Source organism: Streptopelia decaocto, assembly GCF_964273445.1.
Source record: "Streptopelia decaocto genome assembly, chromosome: 5".
Taxonomy (NCBI): domain Eukaryota; kingdom Metazoa; phylum Chordata; class Aves; order Columbiformes; family Columbidae; genus Streptopelia; species Streptopelia decaocto.
This window is the reverse complement of record NC_138659.1, coordinates 68,798,695-68,820,935: the sequence shown is the minus strand read 5'-3', so window position 1 is coordinate 68,820,935 and position 22,241 is coordinate 68,798,695. Positions and strand designations below refer to the sequence as shown.

Genomic DNA, 22,241 nt, shown 5'->3' with positions numbered 1-22,241 from the left:
TTCTGCAGGATGTGCATGAAGCGGATTGAGTCCCTTTTAAAGCTGTGGATATTTACTTCTACGTCATATTACAACAACAGGGATGTGCAAACCCAGTCTTGGCATATTCAGTCCAACAACTGGACCCTTTTTATTGTTTACCTCATTTTATAAAACACCCCAGGTACTACCTCTGGCAATCTGCCAGTTCCAGGCCACGTTCAGAAAAGCAATGAAAGTCAAGGTTCCCAAGTGTTTATCAAAAGCCTCACAAAATCTAACAGCTGATCTATTAAATGCCTCATCATCCCACTAAGCAGTCAGGTGACTCAGGAATGATTGAGAAGCATTGCTTTGGTCCCATATACTGGTTAGGAATGAGATCAAAGTCTGATTTTCAGCAGCTTTACAACTCACAGGCAGACTAGACGTCTAGCAAAATATTTGGCGGGGGAGATCTTCCTGAAGAAAAATTGATAATACGGCTCTTGCATCACTAGGTCTGAACACATTTTCTGTTTTCCAGTGTGACCCTAGATCAGCTGAAGTCACATTGAACAGATCTTTGCAGTACTTTCTTGACATGGAAAACTCATGTTCCAGGCCCTATTTCTGGTAGTGTACTCAGAAAAAGTTTCTGGGAAGATAATGATGCGTATAACTAATTTATGAGCTGCACATTACAGGTTTGCTTTAGCCTCTTGGTTGGCATCTTTGCTGCTTTGTTCACAGGAGTTGTTTTGTGGTTGCTGTGATTCATGTAGCCTGTGGCAACACTACCTTTGCTTACTGTTGTAGCACGAATATTAAGCTCAATTTCTCTTAGATTTTCCCATTCAAACACTGAAGAGTTCCCAAGCTAGCTTGTGATCATCTCATTTTCTTTGTTTTGTGTAATGCCACGTGAAAAATGTAATTAAAAATGTGCATTCCATGGGGTTAGCCATGTTGCAACACTGCAGATGGATTTCAGTGGTATTCAAGATTCATGCTTTTTCACCAAGCAGCCTCTGTTATACTGAAATACTGTCGAAGACACCAGATCTATGTACAAGATCAATAAACATAAAATATTTTAATCCTTTCTACACATGCTGATTTGTTATGGAAGCTTTGATCATGGAAATTATTGTACTGCTATTGTTTAAAAAAAGAAGCCTTAAACAGTCATTTTTTTAAAAAAATGAGAATGTACAGAGGTGCATAGACTTTGTAAAATAGGAACATTAAAAGATGTTAGGTTTTGTATCTGTGGATCTTTAAGCACCTTGACATAACAAATTGAGAGTCAGCTGAGTTGAAACCTTGTCCTCTCAGGTTAGGTCAGTTCTATGGTGATGTCCCAACACGCGGTACCTGTGCTGACACCTCTTGTTTAGTGTTTGAGGGGAACTGTTAGACTGACAGCTTGTCTTGTCTGGAAGTCACAGCTATCAGTGAATTCAAGAAATGCTGCATTTCACTGAAATTGCTATAGAAGAGCATTAGTTTCAAGAAATTATAAACAAGACACAGAAAGCAAAGAATGGATTAAATGCTCTACTGATTTATTTGTCCCTTTACTTATTTGTGATAGTTTAAGAGTAGGTAATTTCTGTCAAGATCTTTCTGCTTTCTGAAGATCTTCCTTTTGGCAATATGCTCTCCATATTTCTGATATCTCAAGTTGTGTGATTTTTTTGAAAACAATTATTGTGAAACAAATTATTTTAAAACAATGGACTTTAAAGCCAAGTCTTTTGTCCTAATATGTATCAAGAAAGCCTTTAATTTTGTGAATTATGTAGTATTCTAGAAAATCTAAGGCTAGTTCAAAGTCCTGAAAGGGCAAGTTCAGGAGCTGACAGCGTGTCATCCCAAGGTAAGGACAAGTGGCAGATGATGCAATTGGTTACCTGGCTGATCTTTCACTGCAATGATGCCAAGTTAAAGTCTGACAGGGTTGAGGTATTTTGTTAGTTCTTCAGCTTTAGCCTACAGTAGCTCTGAGCAGATGAGTGCCCACCATTTAGGCAGATTAGCAATCTTTGTTGCAGCAATGTCAAACACTCAGAACAGCAAGGCCAGCAGGGATGTGCAGCGGTAGAATTTTGAGGGGAGTTTCCCAGCTCCTGAGATAAAGTGTATCCAGATGTTCAGTGCTAAGTCCTGAGATTAACCAAATTGACAAGATATTTATTCTTATTACACAGTTAGATGTATTTATGTTCATTTCCTGTGCGCTCTCATGACAGTTATAGCTGCCATCTGGGTCAGATTTTGAAAGTCTGGAGAGCAGGAAAAGCAGTTGGTTCTTTCACAAATCACTGTCCTGATAAAATCCAAGAATGATGAATGGAAGTTAGGAAGGAGATCTGCAGGATCCAAATCAAAATACATTTCTACAAGGAAGAAGCAAGGCGCCTATGAGGCACTTGAGAGTGTGAGATTCAAACTGACTTAGTCTCATTCATATTTTCTTTCTGATTTTTCTGTCTTTCTGATTTTTATGCTCAAAAATGTCATTTATCAGGCTGCTCAGACTCCTGCACACTTTCTGCTCTCATGGATCTCACACTTGGATCGTTTTGCTGCTGGAGTTGTAGGTTCACTGCTGTCAGAGTTGCACATCAGAGCTAGAGAAAAATCTAAAACCAGTCACTAGTGAGCTGAAGATATACAGGTCTTTTAATCTGTCTTGGTACATCTGAAAATTGTTTTTCTCAAACTCTCTGCATCATCTCAGTAGTGTGATGCCCAAGGAATGTGATGCCACCAGAAACATGTATAGAAAAGCTCTTTCATTTACCTAACTATAAGTTAAAGAAATAGAGCTTATAATTTACCTTTAAACCTAAGTTTCACATACAAGTGAAATGTTTTATTTCATTTGTGTAAGGCTCTGGATATAGGCATTGATAAGCTGCAAAGGAAAGTAACTGACTGTAAATTCAAACATTGGAAACAATGCCTAACAGAAGACAATAACTTAAACCATCTTGATTCTGTAATTCAGTTATCCATGCTCTCATCTAACAAACAGAATATCATTGAAATATTTGTAAAATAAGCAAACATACAAGTCAGGGAGGATAAGTATTAACTATAGCTCAAGGTTTATCTTGCAACAGGAATATCAGCTCTAAGGCTTGTTTGTGGTGCTTTAAACTGGGTTAACTAACATCCATCCAATAAAACAGCTCAATTTTGAGGCAGTTGTGCTATGCTTTACAAAACTATCTTGAAAGATATGAGCTAAAAAAGAAATCTCTAACCAAATTTGAGAGGCAGATATGCTTTGTACGCATTACAATTTGTTGCTCCTATGTTCTGACTCACTGCACTGCAAGATATTCTAGCTGTGCTGCAGGAAAGACTGAAGTTTCCTGTCCTGGAAGAAATGTCTTAATGTAGAATTCTGCTGTCAGTAAATAACTGGAATAACACAAACACGGGGCATGGAAAATCATTTTTCTATATAATGGACTATCAAAATCTGCACTTCAACTGTCAATTATGAAAATGAAAGAAAGATTGAAGTGTACAAGTAGAAAATTCCTGAAATCGCTCATCTCTCCATTGGTATCTTATCACCATAGTAATAAAGCACCTTCATCTTCTTCTTGGGTCTTTTCCAGACCTACTTTTTCAAATATCTGTCACAGGAAAGTTTTGCCCCTGTGTAGGTTTGGTGACCAGACACTTTCTAACAGTGGGCAAACTAAGAAATGTTACTTGGGCTGTGTCCCCACACTCACACGTACACATGTGACAAAGTCCCTCACTGCATACCGTTATCTTGTTGGTCATCCTTCAGATGACACAAACATCTGCAAGGTTGGCCTGTATGGTATGTGACACCATCACACTCTCCTCAGAAAGCTGCTCGGTATGAAGCACCAGGACAGCGGCCAGACTGGGACTGCAGTTTGAATTTTCCAGGGCAATATGCTAAAGTTGGCCTTAAAATCTGCCTCTGGCTCAAAGAAATGTAATTTTTTTGGCTGAGTGGCAGCACAGTTTCATCAAGAGGAGAAAAGGTAAAGAATACCTTTGTGGCTTTCCTAGAGGTGGGAAGAGGGGTGGGAGTGTCTTTCTGCCAGCACTGGAGACTTGTATTGGTTTTAGCTGATGATGAACTTGCACCTTGAGCCTTGTGACTTAGCTGATCTCCAAGGAGGCTGAGGCTATAATTCCCTTGTACTGGCCTTACCTTTAAATAACCACAATAACTGGGATGCAATTCCTCAGTCTCTTCACACGCCTAATTCCCACTGACTTCAGTGAGCGTTTCTGCCAGAGACAGAGCTGCAGAATTACTCCTAACAACTGGCATGACTTAACTTGTTCCTTCTTATAACTTTATGGTTTACTTACATGTCAAATTGTATTTATTGGATAAGCAGAATGAATATAATAACCCTCTTTCCTCAAGTAGGTCAAGATTTTCTTATTATCTGTGGGGCAAATAACTGTAAAATGCGAACATTTCATGTCTTATGTTTTTCATATTTTGGTTACTGCCACGTGGAGTCTTTTAGATAGCTACAGGTAACTAAATAGTACACATTAAGCTTTTGTTTTCCTTTTTAAAATCACAGGAAATACTACCTCTATCTGAGAGCAACTGCTTCACGATCTATGGTAATAGCTGCCACTGCACACAAGGTGAACAACTTAAAATTCCAACTCGACAGCATTTAAGGAAGAAAAGTGGATATTTTCTGTGTCTTGATGATAAGTGCCAAAGACAAAGGAGGAAAGAAAGTGAGTCACAGCAGGACTACACCCATCCTATATAAAACTGTAAAGCTTACATTAACTAGGGGTTTCAAGTCACTCTCATGTTGAATAACTACATTCCAGTTGAGAGTTATTTAATGTTTGTCATTTTTTAATCTCAGAAACAGTCCATATCAGTTTTAAAAAAATATGTTTACATGTAGTATCTATACATTTCAGACTATGTATTTGAGCACACAAACCTTTTTTCCTTTTTTTTTAAACTTCTGTCAGGCCTTGCAGAATCCAAAGGAAAGCAAGCCCTTTCTTGCTTGAGGGTTGTTTGTTTGCTTGTTTTTGAAACTCTGCATTTCAGACAGTAACGTGCAGTGTTTACTTGGATACAGCATCTCTGTTTTCCTGGGACTGAGGCTGGATGCCTGGCTTCTGAAATCACTTCTCAGGGCACTATGGCTCCAGCTCCATGTGGCAGAGCCTGAACCCAGGATTCAGCACTTCAGCAATTCATCTTGCTTGCCTTTAGCTTGCATTCTTTTTCAAATGTGTGTTTTTGTCATACAATATGTGCTGTTTAACCCTTTCAACAAGTTATGTCCTTTCTACATTTTTTTGCTTCCTCTGAAAAGTGCGTGGCTGGATGAATCTAAAACAGTGACTGTCCTGGAGAAAAACAGCATTTATAGGCAGGTAAAAGGCTGTTCTTGAGTTGAGTGAGAATTCAGCCTATGAAAGATTAAAAGGATGTATCTCCCAGTATCTTATTTTTGTGGCTAAATAGGTAGAAGGCATCATTAGCATGACTTCAGCAAGCTGACAAGCTATCCAGCATATTAATGAAATACCATAGTTTGGAAAAAAAAAGGATGCTTAAACCTACATTTCTTACGCAGGAAAATCCCATCAATCTCACAGATTGCAAGTCTTGGCCTGTGTCCAACCAGGCCATTTAAGACTTATGAGTGTATGGCAAAGAAAATAATGTGTTTTTTCCTTACACCAGAGATGAACTAGGACCAAGTATAATACTAGAAACTGCTTATTTTTAGCCTTAAAATTTTGGGAGTTTCACAAAAAAATCACACCTTTAGCTAGAAATAAAGGGATTTCAATAGCTCCTAGATAATAACTGCTTCTGGACTTAAGAGACTTGGCACAGTACAACCGTGTACTCATTCAACAGACATGACAGCGAAATGTGTTTCGCAATTAAGCACCTAAGGCACAACATTTTGGTGCTTTCTGGATTCAACATTGCCAGAATTAGGCTAATAAGGGACATAAATATATTAGCAAATTGAGCCTAACTGTATGTGTATTTATAAAGAGCACAGTATCATCTGTTCTACTCCCAACCCTTGCTGCACCAAGCTGACTGCACACTGAGAAAATTTTCTCTGAGGGCAGTATTCTCCAAGTGCATAAGCAACGTTACTCCCTGACATCCAAGGTTTGAGCAATTTGGTTAGAAGAGATGACAAGATTCAGGAATATTTTCAAACATAGGGTTGCTTTAGTGCGGGGAAGATATGCAAATTCTCTGTACTGTCAGCCCAGGATACCATGTTTTCTTTGTGGAAAAAATGAACTATTTTCTAGTGTAGATAAACTTGCCAGGACAATTTATGGACAAAAAGCAAGAGGCACCCTGTCATCACTGTCAAGACTGAGGTTTTGGGCTTTCCTCCCCCATCCAGTAAGGTGGGTAAGATGAGAAGTGAAATACTCTTAGTATTTTTCTATTGGATTAAAACCAGCACGTAGTTATCAAACATACCTCAGAGTTCCTTGTGAACACCCAGTTTTACTGGTTACAAAACGCTCTCCAAGTGTCATTTAGCCTGGGGAAAGGCCAGGGTTGTGCTGGCTGGTTGCAGCCTGTCCCTGCTTACCTGCTGCCTCCCAGCTCTGTGTAAGAACACGCTGGGCCCTCCTGCAGCAGACCTTGCAGACTTCTCCCCCTCCAAAGGCAGCAGGGTGTGAAGATCAGAGCTCCATCAATGCCACGCTATCAGTGGAGACCAGCAGCCCGTTCCTGGCACGGTACCACGCTGGAGGAACTTTGGCACAAGGTGGTGCATCCCACGCATAGGCAGCAAACAGTTGGCACAGGAGCTACGTAAGGAATTCATTAGGAAAAATAATTACTAGAAGTTACTAGAATATCCTCAGTTGGAATGGACCCACAAAGATCCTGGAGTCCAACTCCTGTCCCTGCACAAGACAACTCCACAGTTCACTCCGTGTGTCCAGTCTCTTCTTGAACACTGTCAGGATTGGGGCTGTGACACCCCTGCTGAGGAGCCTGTTCCAGTGTCCACCACCCTCTGGGTGAGGAACCTTTTCCTCATGTCCAACCTGAACCTCCCCTGGCACATTGTCTTGCCATTCCCTTGGGTTATGTCACTGGTCACTAAACAGAAGAGTTCAGTGCCTACTCTTCCTCCTCCCTTTGTGAGGAAGCTGTAGATTGCGATGAGGTCTCCCCTCAGTCTCCTCTTCTCCAAGCTGAACAAACTAAGTGATTTCAGCCGCTCCTCACACAGCTTCCTCTCCAAACCCTTGACCGACTTCGTAGCCTCTTCTGGACACTCTCTAGCAGCTTAATATCTTTTTATCCTGTGGCACCCAGAGATGCACACAGTGCCCCAGGCGAGGCTGCCCCCGAGCAGAGCAGTTCGAGCGGCTGGCAACGCTGTGCTGGATGCACCCAGGACACTGTTGGCCCTCTTGGCTGCCAGCGCACACTGTTGGCTCACGAATCCCTGGGTTTTTTATTTTTTGTAAGCCACAGATCCTCAAGTATAAAAGAAGCAGGGAGAAGTTCACGCACAGATTGGCTTCTGCTATCTTCACAGCGGCACTTCTCATGAGATACAGGTCAGGCCCTGCAGACGCCGCTGTCCTGAGGGAGCAGCTGAGTTACCACAGTCAACCCCTGCACTTCACACACGATCACAGAATCACAGAATGTCAGGGATCCGAAGGGACCTCAAAAGCTCATCCAGACCAATCCCCACGCCGGAGCAGGAACACCTAGGTGACGTTACACAGGAACACACTTCTCATTTCCAAAAATGTCTCCTCAGTCCCTCCCAAAATTTTTCCATCCTGGCTCTTTTACCACAGTGACTCCCAGCCAAGGGCCGCCTGGCACTGCGGCGGGGCCGGCTGGGCGGCGGATAGCCGGCGGGAGGGCGCTGGGCTCGGCCCACGAAGCTCGCAGAGCCGGGGGCTTCGGCCTCTCGAAGGGGTTAGGATTTCTATGGCTGCAAAAACTGTCCCCGAGGCCCATTTCAGCAGAGCCCCCGCAGCCTCGGGGAGCGGACGGGCGGGCGGCAGCTCTGAGGGAACGGAGCCAGCGGCCGCCTGGGCGGGGCCTTGGCGCGCGGGTGTGCCGGCATCCCACCCTGATTGGTTGAGCACGTGGGTGCCGCCGCACGGGGAGTGGCGGGGGCGAGGAGGTGGAGGCCGTCAATCTGCAGCGGTAGCCAATCGGCGGTGGTAGCGGCGGGACGTCAGGCAGGCAGGGGCGTGGCGTGCGGCGGGTCGGGGAGCGGTGACAGTTGCCGCGGGGCCGCCTCCGCCTCTTCGCCGCGGGCTCCGGGCAGAGAAGCAGCAGCCGGCAGGTACAGCGCGGCGGGGGCGGCTCGACCGGGCCCGCGGGGGCTATTCCTGCCTCCCGCGGAGCCTCCTTGCCCCGGGTTCCGGCCCGCGGCGGCGGAGGGACGGCGGCTGTGGGGGCGAAGCCACAGCAGGCCCAGTTGCCAAGGCAACGGGAGGGCTCGGGCTGCTCCCCGGGACAAGGCGTTGCGGCGGGAGCGCTTTACCGCAGAACGGGGCAGACCCGCTGCGGGGCCGGGACGCCGCCTGCCCGGCCCCCCGGGCGTTGCTGCTGTGTGGGTAGCCGGGGGTGCGGAGCCTCTCCCCGGGGGGTGGGCAGGACATGGAGCCGGGGGTGCGGAGCCTCTCCCCGGGGGGTGGGCAGGCCGTGGTGCCAGAGATCCAGCGTTCTCCTCTGTGCCTGCTCTCAGCCCTGCTCCCGTCCAGGGTGGTGTCCCCAGGATCACGGCTTTGCCTTGGCTGAGGGGTGGAGGGGGGGGGCTGGTATTTCACCGCTTGCTCGTTCCTGGCTGCCAGTCTGGGTCCTGGGCTGTTTGTGATGTGGTATTAGTCTGAAAAGGTGGTTTGGCATGTCCAGGCTGATGCGCGCCTGCTATAGCTTGTCCTCTTGAATGTTCGTTCCCTTTGTATACAGTTGGTAAAGGCTGCGATGTGGTGCGGATTCTTCTGCGCTGTATCAACGTGAATCTGAGTGGTTTTTTTTTCATGTATTTGATAATACATGCTATTTCCCTTGGGGTGTATTTCCGTATACATAAAGGATTGGGTATATACAACCATTCAATTTACATGTGAAGTCTGCAGGCTCTGGACTGGATATTCTTGCTCCACAGTTGAGCAAAGTTGTTCAAGTATGTTTTCCAGCTGTGCTTTGAGCTTTTTCTGTTCTGATGCAAGACTTTTTTCACTTGGTGAAATGCCCTGGCTTCTGATTCTGGTATTGCATGTTGCAGCACATGATCATATTTCTCACTTCCTCAAAGCTGGCAGTGGTTTGCTTTTTTTTTTTTATTCTTTATTTTTTTTTTTATTTCCCTTATTGTGCTCCTCCTCTTTCGGGAAATTTCTATTCATCTTGTGTTGCCAATCATCAAAACCAGATTTTTCTTCGCCTTTTAACTCTAGATTCATCTGTAATTCTCAGCTTCACTCAACCCTACTCCACATAATCCTCCACACGTCAGTTAAAATGATGTGGCCTCACTAGTGTAGTTTGCAGGACATTTCTCCTCATGGACAGGAAAGCCCTTTTAAAAATTTCTGATTAAGATTTTCCAGCCAGAAGTAAAAGAAGAACCTCAAATGGCTAGTCTGTGATTCTTTGTGCACAGTGGTAGCTCTCTGATACAGGCAGAGTAAAGTTTCATTCCGTTACAGCTTTTGTTTCGGGAACGTCTGGAAAATCTCCAAAAATACAGAAGCTTGTTAACAAATTAGCTGCTGTGCCATGGAGGTGTGCCAGGGGCTGGAGTGTCACAGACCAATTAAATTGTAGGAGTAAAGCAAGTTGTAATTTTGAGCGGTGCAGCTGACCTGAGTTTCTGCCAACATTTTTTCTTGCACAGAGAAGTATTTGTCTTTTTAACTTGCAAAAGCTTTGAGTAACGGTCTTGCAAAGTAAGACGTGGCATTCATGATGACTGGTAAAATGCCCAGAGGTGAGAAGCTGCTGATCATCTCGTGCTGGAATGGAGATCATTAACTCTTCTGAAAGACTTGGAAGGGCGAGCTGATTCGGTAGATGCAGAAAATAGCCCTCTGGCTTTGCTTAGAACTGGGGAGAAGCAATGTAATATCTGAGGAGTCCGCTGAAAGAAATGCCGCTCTGTTTATGGTGACACATCCAAAATAAATTTAGAATAAATCTGTGACTTAATATTTCTGTCTCCGCAAGCAGCCTGAAATAACAGCACCCTTGTGTAAAACATGCCTGTGTTCTCCTGTTGATATTTAATAAGTACATTTTGGTTAAGTTTTACAGTATACTTTTGTTGCTAGGTAGTTTCCCAGTATCAAGGTTTCTTAGCTTTTCAGTTTGCTGCACAGTGTGTTACAAGGGAGTTTGTGTTTGATAAACGAAGTAATTGTCAGCGTAATCTGTGATCTTCCCTTTGGGCTGATACATTTTGTTGTTTCTAAGTGTGACGTTCTGGAAGGCAAGAAACTTGAGCTCTGATAACTCTAACTCTTGGTCTTGTTAAAGCAAATGTCTTCTCTGAGTCTGTTCTATATCTTTATGTTGACAGAGGTGAAGACAAGGAGGAAACCCTTGTGCATTTGTCCCGTGAAACTCTACCCTCAGATTACACTTGGCTGCTAACAGTACAAGGGGGTATCCCTGAATTTTAGTAAGAAAATACAGGGTGCTGTAACAGTCATTAATATTTGACATACTATTACTTTCCATCTACTTTTGAAGGTCTTAAAATGCTACTAACAGTGGGTGCCTTGGAGTGTTTTAACGTCAAGAATGCAAGCTATGTGAAAAGGTCACAGATTTTGCTTTTTAAAGCTGATCTCTGCTAAAACTGATCAGTCCTTTATGAAATTTGATAATATTATCAGCTAAACATTGTTTGGGTCAGGTGCTATTTTCCAGTATTATATTATTTACTTTATGATTCTGTGACAAGATTTAACTCGTGGAAATCTTTGTTAGACAACAGGCATTTAAGTAGCACAAGAAGTCTGATAAATTTACCTTTCTTATTGTAGTTTCTGTTAGTAAATCTAGTCATAATTTAAGGCACAGTGGAAAAGGAACACTGTTGGAGGAAAAATGATGTGACTAGTTCATAGCTTTGATAGGTCACACATTTTAGTTTCCTTTCCGTTACAGTGAGTATACATTAAAATAGAAAAAATACCCCAAACTTATTTGAAGTTAGTTCTGCATTCATTATACTTCATATCAGCTTTCTTCATTGAATTGCAAAAGAGTTGAGAAACTTGTAATCTTGGCAGTAAAGCCACCTCAATCGCGTCATACATTTCTTCTGAAATACTCTTAGTGCTAATTATTAACTTTATTTCTTTTTCTGTTTTTTTCCAGCTCTGTAACAGCATACCTGAAGTCAATGATGTTTTCCAAGCTAACCCGCCCTCAGAGCGTCGCGTTTCTCTGCCGAGGTGTTCACAGCTCACTGGGTTCTGCTAACTCAGTTGCCACCAAAAAAACCATTCAAAGACCTGTATCCTCTGAATACATATTTGAGCGTGAGGCTAAATATGGTGCCCACAATTATCATCCACTACCAGTTGCTCTGGAGAAAGGAAAAGGTATTTTATTTACGTTTCCCTGAGTGGCGTAGGTCGGATGTGTGTGCGTAAAAGGGATGGGATCATGACATAATGATTTTGACCTAATAAATTTCTGAATCTTTGGGTTTTTCAGGGAGGCAGGGGAGATTGAGATAATTTATGAAATAAGGACATCTAGTTACTGGTTAAAGAACGCAATGATTATGTGTGAGGCTACCTGATAAAACTGTAGTCTCTCTAAAATGATTTATTTAAGTAGAGGTCTAAGTTCTGATAATTTTTTAGAATAAGTCAGCAAGAAAGTTTCAAGCAACTTTGTTCCTTCTGTTACCTTGTGTGGAAAGTTTCAATGTTAATGTGGGCATGAAAAGGTCTATTGGACACCCCTATTAAAGTCCTTGTGTACTGTTCCTGTATTACTGCTTAATTTAAATCTTCTCTGGTCTTTCTGTTTAAGGGGCTTTTCTGCTCTGCAGGTTAAATTCTATGATTTTGTATTAAAATGTAACCAGCATAGTGATCCAATAGTTTTATTTTATCACTACATGTTTTGACAACTCAAAGCTGTCACCCTCTGAGTTTTGAGACTACTTGGGTTCTTTTTAATGACCTCCAATTCTTATTCTTAATTCTCTTACAAAAGTATTCTCTATCATCTTTTTAGGACTCAAAACAAGGACTTGAAGGGGAAGTAGTTGTCTCATACTCCTTAGTAACTTAGTGGGATGGTAGTTTTATATGGGAAATGCTGCTTTTATTGATTCCTCATTGGGCATTTATTTGTACTGTGTTTGTCACTCCTGCTCTCCTTATCAAATGTTTATTTGGCAGTTAAAGTACTTTTCTGGTATGCCCTATGGAACAGTGAGAATACTGTTTATATTTGACTAGGGTGCACTATAACTATTAGCTTACACCATTTAGTATTATCTCAGGTTTTCTTTTATTTTGTATATTTACTATACTTTTGTTTTTCTAGGTGTTTATGTGTGGGATGTTGAAGGTAGAAAGTATTTTGACTTTCTGAGTGCTTACAGTGCTGTTAATCAAGGCCACTGTCACCCAAAGATTGTGAATGCTCTGAAAGCTCAGTCTGAAAAACTGACCCTGACATCTAGGGCATTCTACAATGATGTACTTGGCGAATACGAGGAGATGGTCACCAAAATGTTCAATTATAACAAAGTTCTTCCAATGAACACAGGTAAAAAAATATATATTTCCATTTTATTTCTTATCTGTGAGATTTAATTGTTTTGTAATATTTGGTACTGCATCGATAGCCTGTTTTGTATAAGTGTGATAATGAGATTGCTTTATGTTTTAGGAGTGGAAGCTGGAGAAACTGCCTGTAAATTGGCTCGCAAGTGGGCTTACACCGTGAAAGGAATTCCAAAATACAAAGCAAAAATTATTTTTGCAGGTATGTTGAGTGCGTGTTATGAGTTGAGGGATTGAAGAAGAGAGCTCTATACACTGGCTCTTTTCTCCTGTAGCTGTGGTGATTGCTTTGTCGTATTCTTAATGTGTTTGTTTGGATTTCTTGTTATTTTTTCACTGAAGCAAGCCTATTGAAGGTCTCTGCACCCTTTGACATTTGGATAGTCTAAGCCAAGATCTCAATCTTTTAACAGACTGCTGTACTCGCGTATCTGCTGTTGCAGAGTCTGATTAAAAAAATACTGTTGTGGCTACAACAGCCTTTGCAGGACCTTAAGGTTCTCAAAGTGCCTCCTTCTAAATTGTGAAGTTCAGTCTTAAATATATTCTGTTGACAAAATATTCTGTGTATGCTTCTGACTAGTTGATTTTAACCTTAAATAGCTACAGTGAATTATAAACATCTTTTGAAAAGTAACATCCTCTAAGAAACACATGTGTTCTTAACAGAATTGATTGTAAAAGCCAGAGGTATGGATATAATTCCCATGACAAATCGATTTCAGGTCTTCTTCCTCATGGAGTCCCATGCATCGAGAGGCGATGAGGACAGTTGTGCATTGTCAGGAGCTGCTGATAATGTCTGATTTTACACAGGAAGTGCAACAATGAACTTAAATCCAGGAAGGAAACTATAGTTAATGTGGTGGTTTATAAAGCTTTATAAACAGCAATTGAATGTATGAAGTGGAGATTATTTTCAGTTTATTTATTTTAGTTGTCAAAAAATGATGAATGGCTGCCTGAAGTCCCATGGAAGGTGCATTCAGTCCTCGATGCTCTTTTAACTGCTTTTATTCCTAATTAGTTGATTTTTCATATATGTTTCCCTTGAGTTTGTTCTTCAATTGCTGCCATCCCTCTTATAAATTTCACAGTTGGGTTAAACCCGCTTTCCTCTCAGTCTTCCCCTACCAGTGGCTTTCTTCAGCATTCTTAATGTCTTCCACAAGTTGGCATTAACCCAGTAAAGCCATATTGTAATCTTGATGATATCATGGAAGTGAAAGCAATATTTCTAAAGTAAACAATGGAAAGTCCTGATTATATATAATACATGGTGTACGTCCTCGCTTTATCTGCCTGCTCTGCTTGGCTCTGTAACAGGGAGAAGTGACCTGTTCCTGAAGAGACTATTGTGCTTGGCTTAAAAAAAAGTCTAACTCAGATAACTTACATTTGGTATTCTTTGGTTATAGGTGAAGTATTTTTGTCAGTTCTAATGTTTTTCAGTGCTTCTGGATTTTATAAAACCTTCCAGAATAAAGCTTACTACTTAAATATTTTGTAATTGCTACAGCTGCAAGTACTATTTTTGACTTTTGGAACATACAGCATCTGAACATTAGATAGTGTTTATAAATTGAAATTCATAGTTGAATGTTGCATTATGGTTTCTAGGACCGATTAGATATTTTTTTTTCTTCTAGGAATTCTTTGAGCAAATGTATTTCTCCTTCCTTCCATATATATTTTGTTTTGCTCTTCAGTCAATTAACTTTTAGGGAGTGCTTTCTCTTCTTGATAAACTGGATATGCTCTCCATTTTTATGATCCCATCCCCTTAACCACAATATATAATTACGTGCCAAGTAGCTGGAAAAAAGAATAGCAGTCCTTTTCTTGACATAATCCAGCGTTTTGGGAGAAAAAAACTCTTTTGGGTAGCTATGGTCAGAACAAAAAAATGACTTTAAACATCAGTCCGGAGATTTTGATGCCAATTCTGTGGGCCAGCATGGAGACTGGAGCGCAAAGGGGCAGACAGACGGCTGTCTGCAGACAGATGGCCCCACTTTGTGCCATTCAGTCTTTATTTCAGGATCCAGAGGGTGCACCGACATAACCTGGAGGTGACAAGCATGTGCCTCGGCAAAGCGTGGCTGGGATTGTTCTGCTGTGGGCAGCACTGTAATGCTATTTACCTCAGTGCCTGGAGCTGGCTGCGTCAGTAATAATTAACTTTAGGATTTCCTGCGCATTGAGAACAGTCTCTGCCCCTGGGATCGCAGTTGGACAAAGAAACTGGGTGGGGGAGAGAAAGAAAAGGCTTCTAATGCTGTGAAGGTGTTGAACCTTTAATCTTCCTTAGTCTTATTAAGCACCTTATTAGTGATTAGCTGAGAGTATATTTATTTAACTGAAACATTAAGATGAATATATCATAGTCTTGGTGACAGTTGGTTCTTAGACATTTTAACTGATGTTTCTATATGAAATAATGCAATGTCACAATGTTTTTACCAATGTGAATGGCTTCTCCTGGCCCTCTGAAATGCAGAGAAATGTATATTTTGACTTAGGTTTGCTGGCAGCTTTGTATTTAGGATCTCAATTCTGAGTGGTGGTTACTTTTTTCTACATTTAATGAGTAATGTTTATGTAAAAGCTGCACCTGTTTGTTCAAAAGCTGTTTATTTCTGAGGTATTATCAATCTTTCAGACTATTAACAAAGCTTATGGAAATTATTTTGTATACTTGCCAGGTCTTACAGTATAACTTTCTTTCGGTTTTGATATAGCAATATAATATATTTATAGCATCAATGTAAAATGCTAACAATTGTCAGAAGGCTGCTAACATTCTAATGTCAGACAGCTCTTAAATTGCATTTCCAAATGGAAAGTGTGGTGTCTCATAAACCGTTCTGTCTCTTCATCTGTTTTATAACAATCCCCCACTTTATTTTCTTTTTTTAGCTGGCAACTTCTGGGGTAGAACCATGTCTGCTGTCTCTAGTTCTACCGACCCATCCAGCTATGATGGATTTGGACCCTTTATGCCAGGTTTCGAAGTGATCCCATACAACGACCTACCAGCTCTTGAGGTATTTGACAATTTTAGTTCTCTTGTAAGAAATCACTTTATGGTGTCTCTTTGGAAAATCAGAAGTTTATCCTTTGAAATATGTGATTTGACGTGAAAATGCATGTATCTAGACATATATAAGAAATATGTATGTTATACTTACATGTAGAAAATGCGTGTAAAGTCTGCTTTGGTTTTGATTTTCAGTTTTGCTTTAGAATGTAAAAGGAAAACCACACAATCTGTTTCATTTCCCATGTCACTAATATGTTCAAGGTACAAAAGCAGATAAACAGTGAGGGAATTCAGATCAGTAACATACATTCTAAAGTCAGGACTTGGATTCTGAAACAAGTATCTTTACAAACTTGCCTCAGAAATGCTGTGTGTTCTTCCATAACCAGATGACCAGAATTCACTGCAGTCGCAAACAAGGCTTTCCAGTTTTGCAGCATCCTTAAAACCACACTAAACTGGTGTTTCACTTAAGCTACTGAAACACTAGTGGTTCTGCATTTCCCTGGCTTTTCTGACATGCAACCTGTCAAGCTGTTGGGAAGAGTTGACCTTGATTAATTGAAAATAATCCCACCCTCATAATGTGAGCTTAGGTTTATGGGGTAGATGGTGCTTGATGGCACCGGTAGGGTGCTGGACTTCGGTCCTTGCAGGCAAGAGAGTTCCAGTCAAACACAGATAGTCCTGAAACACTAGGAATGTTGGTGTCACCACTTTTCCATCATCTGGGTACATTGTCTCCATGAGTGACAAGTTGGCTTGTCCTGTGTTGGGTCTGCTTAGTGCAAGTGAACCGTCTGTGCGGGTTGGAGGGTTTATGACACAGACATGCTTGAGTTTGGTTAGGAGAAAAAAAGGTCTCTCAGTCTATTATATTTGCAGAGTGGAAAAGCTTACTCAGATTTGAACCTGCGCAAGGCTGCCCATTGTGAAAGCCTTGTAAGTATTTAGTGGTTTCAGCCAGCTTTATCGAGGCTTTGAATGCACCCTGGAGACCTGAAATTCAGATCCACGTCCATCAGACTGTTAACTGAATCTGTTCTGTTTGTGGGGCAATACTGAGAAAAGCTGTAGCAAATTCGTGCTGGGGATTATTATATCTCTTGAGTCTCGTGGATTTCTAAACCTTTAAGAACATGATGGTGTAAGAATGTAGCTGTGGACTTTGCTTTAAGGTGACAAAATTGTTCTGGAGAGGCTCCATTCCTTTTTGTTTGAGGTGTACTGGGGAAGTGTTGAGTAATTGTTTGTCTTGTACGGGGTAATGCAAAACTGAGTGTATTTCTGAGGTAATCTGTGGAGTGATCCGGTAATCTGTTTGTCTTCGTTTGCAATTTTTAAGGTTTGTAATTTCCCAAGCAAGCTCACCAGCTGATTTTTGGAGGTGAATAGTGACATAGGCTTCTGTGCTGGAACTGAGATGGGATAACAGCCTGACATGAATACTATTATCATCATTTGAGATGTAACACCAGGGTTAGAGCTAAGTTCTGCTATATGTATTCGTCTCCATATTTTCTAAATTTGATCTAAAAGCTTTTTCTTTGTGTCTTTCCTCTCCATATGTCCATTTTTCCAGCGGGCCCTCCAAGATCCCAACGTAGCAGCTTTCATGGTTGAACCAATTCAAGGTGAAGCAGGTGTGGTTGTTCCTGACCAAGGTTATCTCACAGGAGTGCGGGACCTCTGCACGAAACACAATGTAAGGAATTGGCTATAAAAAAGGTGGCTTAAACATTACACACTGTGTTTACTGGCATATCTTGTAAGGTCATCCTTGTATGCAAGGTACAGGACTTGATATACCACTTAATTTCATTTTCTTTCAGTGAAATAGGGTAGAGATACTTCTTGTATTTCCTGACAATACTTTACCAGGATGTAGCAGTGCACAGTTTTTTTCACTGTGTCTTACTGCTGTTACTGATTTACATTTCTAATTAATGTTCTTGAAACTGCATTTATTTTAAAATAACTTAACTTTTAATTTCTTTTTCACAATTGAAGTTCCTTGGGTCAGAAGCCCATTACTGCAGTGGTTCTGCCATGGTTGTCAAGGGACCTTGTTGCTGGTGTGCATAAGTGCTACCAAGAGTTAGTGAAAGCAATGGGTCACAGAATGAGACACTGAAGAGAATGGTCATATGCTGATGAATGTTCTTTTAAGATCTCTGAAGAGCAGAGATCTTTTTGTTCGACTTTTTTCTCAGATTCTCTTTCATACCACATTTCTGACTCCTATTCTGAATATTACGTCCAATCTGAATTTTACTAAGAAATGTTTAGTTTTGAAAACAGTGTGTTTGGTCCCTAATTTCTGTTCTCTGCTAGTGAAGTCACACTGAATTAGACTTGCATGCGTTGTCTCTGGAAGGGTGGGAATGTGTGTTTTGTATATATTTCCATGCCCTTCAGTTGTCTGTGGGTACTGCTGCTTCTCACAGGCAGGCTGCTGTGCTGCCTAATTCCTTATTATTTGGTCAGCGTCTCCCACAGGCCCAGGCCACATCCTTAGTACGAAAAACAACAACAAAAGTCTGCTGGTGTACAGCTTTTTGTTCCCTTTGTTCCCTGTCTGATTTAAAAGTCAGTGATCTCTGTTCCAATAGGATTCTGATTCTTAATTTTAAGTGCTATTCATAATTCCTTCTTTACCTTCAGAGGAAGGTATTGACATATAATTAATAAAATTTTCTTCATTATTGCTGTGATACCTCATGGAAAAAAAAAGCTACTTTACAAATAGCAGTATATGGCAATAGTGCTGCTTAGGAAAACAATATCAAAACCTTGTATTTAGGTTCTCAGCGTTATTTAGACACTTAGACATCAGACAACAAGACTTGCAGAGTTGCAAAAATTGAGAGGAAAGATAGATGAATCTTAACTTTTTGGATATCCCACTCATTGTAATATCACAAAGAGATTTTAGTTGGACAGTGTCCAACCCTATGTAGACCATGCCTTACCTAGAGAAGAATATGCTAAAGGTGTTGGAGAGAGGACGGTATGTTCACTTGTAAGTAGTTTCACATTTCATATAATACGTGTATGTCCAGAAGTCTTAGAGGAGGTAAAGGAAGGACCTTTGTGGACTTAGTGTAATGCAACTGGAAGGTTTTTCACTCACTGTGCACAATTACGCTGTCTTGTTAGAACTGAGTTAGGAATGGGAGTGGAAATCATTCTCCACGTGTGGATTTATTTTCTTTTTGTCTCTATCCAGGTTCTGTTTATTGCTGATGAAATACAGACTGGTTTAGCCAGAACAGGGAAGATGCTGGCTGTTGACCATGAAAATGTGAGACCTGATCTGATTCTTCTTGGAAAGGCCCTTTCTGGTGGCTTATATCCTGTGAGTAACAAAGAAATATCCATTTGTTGAATCATGGTTTTGAAGTAAATAAACACTGAAAATCTAGAGTTGGAAGAACAATAAATCTGATGTTTGTTGTACTTGAAAATTGCGGTTCACGGGATTAACTGTGATTTATGACCCAGATAGTCCAACCTGTGAGAGACACATAAGAAAATTATGGAATACATAATATTACCTTTATATGGCTATACAGTGTCCTGAACTTTCCATGATGTCGATACTTGACTTGTTTGGGTGGCAAGTTATTAGATGTGAAGGAAAAAAATACTAATGTGTGGTAAAACTTCTATCACAAAGCAATTTCTGAACAACTGGCATTATTTCACTGGTTTGGCCTGCCCACATGACTGATTTTTATCCTTTTGGAGTGACTTAAATTCCTGCTGCTTAGGCTGGAAATTATGTCTTGAACTCTTTTGGCTGATTTAAGGTATTTCTGAGTTGTTAAATAGAGTATTGAAGTTTGAACTCTTGAAATCATATTCAGTTTGGAGAAATGCCCCTCAGCTGTAGTTAGATATGTTACCCCTATAGCTACATGTATATAAGGGATTAAGCTGATACGTGATTATCAGGTGTGTTCTCCTCTATACAGAACCAAGAGTCTAAATGTAATTTGTCACCATAGGCTGAAAATTATCCTTTCCTGAACCTTGAGGAAAAGTTTACTCTGAGATATTGAAGTTTACTGTTCTAACTTAATGGGCTGACCTTCCCATTTCAGGTCTCAGCAGTGCTGTGTGATGATGACATTATGCTGACCATCAAGCCTGGGGAGCACGGATCTACGTACGGAGGAAATCCCTTAGCTTGCCGCGTTGCGATGGCAGCGCTGGAGGTTTGTGTGTAGTAATAGAGATTTGAAGCCCAAAGAACAAAAGGGTGTCACACTGACATGATCCTTGCTTTAATGACAGAATTTGTTACATTACAAGTAGAAATCTAGCTTTAAGTGTGGAAAATTGTTAGTGGCCAACTGCATAGATCACAAACCAAATTCTGAAGTCTTTACTGGAAATGCGTCCTAATTTCTGTGTATTTTATGGTCTCAGTGTCTCAAATGACAAAATAAAATTTATCTATGGGAAGTTTCAAGACACTTATGTAAATTCATTCAAATATTTTCACTAATTGCACAAAGACATTTCTAAATTGGCTTATTTTATTGCTCTGTGAGCTTGGTAATGTGTATACGCTACTGGAGCTCAAACAGAAGATAGTAAAATGTCTTGTCCAGAGTCCCTGTTTTAATTATTCTGTGACTGCATAATTGACTGCATTTAATACAAGTCACTGGAAAAGCCTCATCATTACCCAATATGTGGATGTGGACAGACTGATTCTTCAGAGATTTACTGTTTACTTGTAAATAATGGCAAATGAAAAGCAGCTAATTTAGAAGAAGATTTCAAAGAGATTATTGTTTCTTGTAAACATGAATGAATAAAGGCTTAATACTGATCTGCTTGGATGTGCAGCCTTTGCAGTGACACTTCAGATGCAGCAGCTTTTGTATCTCAGCAATTGTAATGTCATTTGTCATCCGTTTCAGCATGGTACATAAAACAAATGCAGTGCACTTCGGTTGACTGTAGGTCTGACTTCCCTTTAGGTAATTGAAGAGGAAGAGTTGGCTAAAAATGCAGAAATAATGGGTAACATACTGAGGAATGAGCTCATGAAGACACCGTCTGATGTTGTAACTTGTGTAAGAGGAAAAGGACTTTTAAATGCAATTGTGATTCGGGAAACGAAAGGTAAGGAAGTATAATCAACTGCACAATCATAGCATGAAAAAAATCTTTTAAATTTAAATTAGAATTATCTTAATGGAGTATGGGGGATGGTTTATAGGCATCATGTTTGGATTCAGATCTTGGTTATAGTACTGTAGTACCTACTGAAAATTTATTCAAGTGAGTATGATATTAAAAATAGGGGTTTTTTTAGCAAGTATATCCAAACAATTATTTTTAATGATTTGAGTCATTTTATTATATGATAAGGTTCAAGCCTGATGGTGAATGTAGCTCCCAAAAAATACCTTTTGTCTCCTCACCTGCAGAAAATGGCCACATCTGCAGAGCTCATTTCTGTCAGGTTATGGAAGAATTGGCCGAGCTTGGTTGTTCCAGATAGTTAGAGAACAATGAATACAAGAGGGTACAAGGAAGGAAAAAGGTCATGACTGAGAACAAGTTTCTAGGGATTAACACCTTGAATTATATCAGAAAACTGCTTAGAAGCCAGAGCAGATGATTATTTTTGTCATGAATATGCCAAGTGGCAAAATGCTGCAGGGAAGTGGTGTGGTTTCCCAAGGTGTGCACGCGAAGCATGAAATCCATGCAGAAATGTGACCTCGTCTGAGGTCCTGTCCAGGTGTTCTCCTGCCTCCCCTTTGCACGCTTCCCTGTGTTAAATTTATTGCTACATCTAGACAAACCCTCAGCTGGGAAGGAGCAAAACTTGGTGTGTTGGAGGCAAATCTGTGAGGCCCTTCGGACAAACTGCAGGTTTGTGGCAGTCTTGCATGTTCACCGCCAATTCCAGGGAGTTGCTCTGGAGTGACCATTTGTGAACACACTTCATCTTTTCCCTGCCAGATAGCAAACAGTTGGCAATCTGTCCCCACGTGCTACAATTTTGCCACTTTTTCCGCTGTAGCGTAAACGCCGTGTTTTTCTTTTTCCATTAAATTGCAGATTATGATGCTTGGAAGGTGTGCTTGCGGCTTCGTGATAACGGACTTCTCGCCAAACCCACGCACGGTGATATCATTCGGCTGGCACCACCGCTCATCATTAAGGAGGATGAAATCAGAGAGTGCATCGAAATAATTCATAAGACCATTCTGTCATTCTGAACACGCGGCTTTTAAAGTGTATCTGCTGACTGACCCAAGGCGGTGTGTTGGAATCTGTGTGATGAAGGAAGCATCTCTTATTTCTTTTATCTAAGAGGACTTTTAAAACATAGCTATGTCTTCAAACTATTAATATAATGGCTCTG

The 22,241-nt window shown here is 40.9% G+C and overlaps 1 protein-coding gene across 1 annotated transcript; it reads left to right on the top strand.

Moving 5' to 3' along the window:
• Positions 1-8,234: 8,234 nt before the first annotated feature.
• Positions 8,235-22,241, top strand: OAT (ornithine aminotransferase). The gene is made up of 10 exons (XM_082052310.1): positions 8,235-8,327; positions 11,375-11,601; positions 12,563-12,787; positions 12,911-13,006; positions 15,724-15,851; positions 17,430-17,552; positions 19,077-19,205; positions 19,954-20,067; positions 20,842-20,986; positions 21,935-22,241. Exons 2-10 carry the CDS (start codon positions 11,400-11,402, stop codon positions 22,093-22,095), a joined length of 1,323 nt encoding a protein of 440 aa, XP_081908436.1. The 5' UTR covers positions 8,235-8,327; positions 11,375-11,399; the 3' UTR covers positions 22,096-22,241.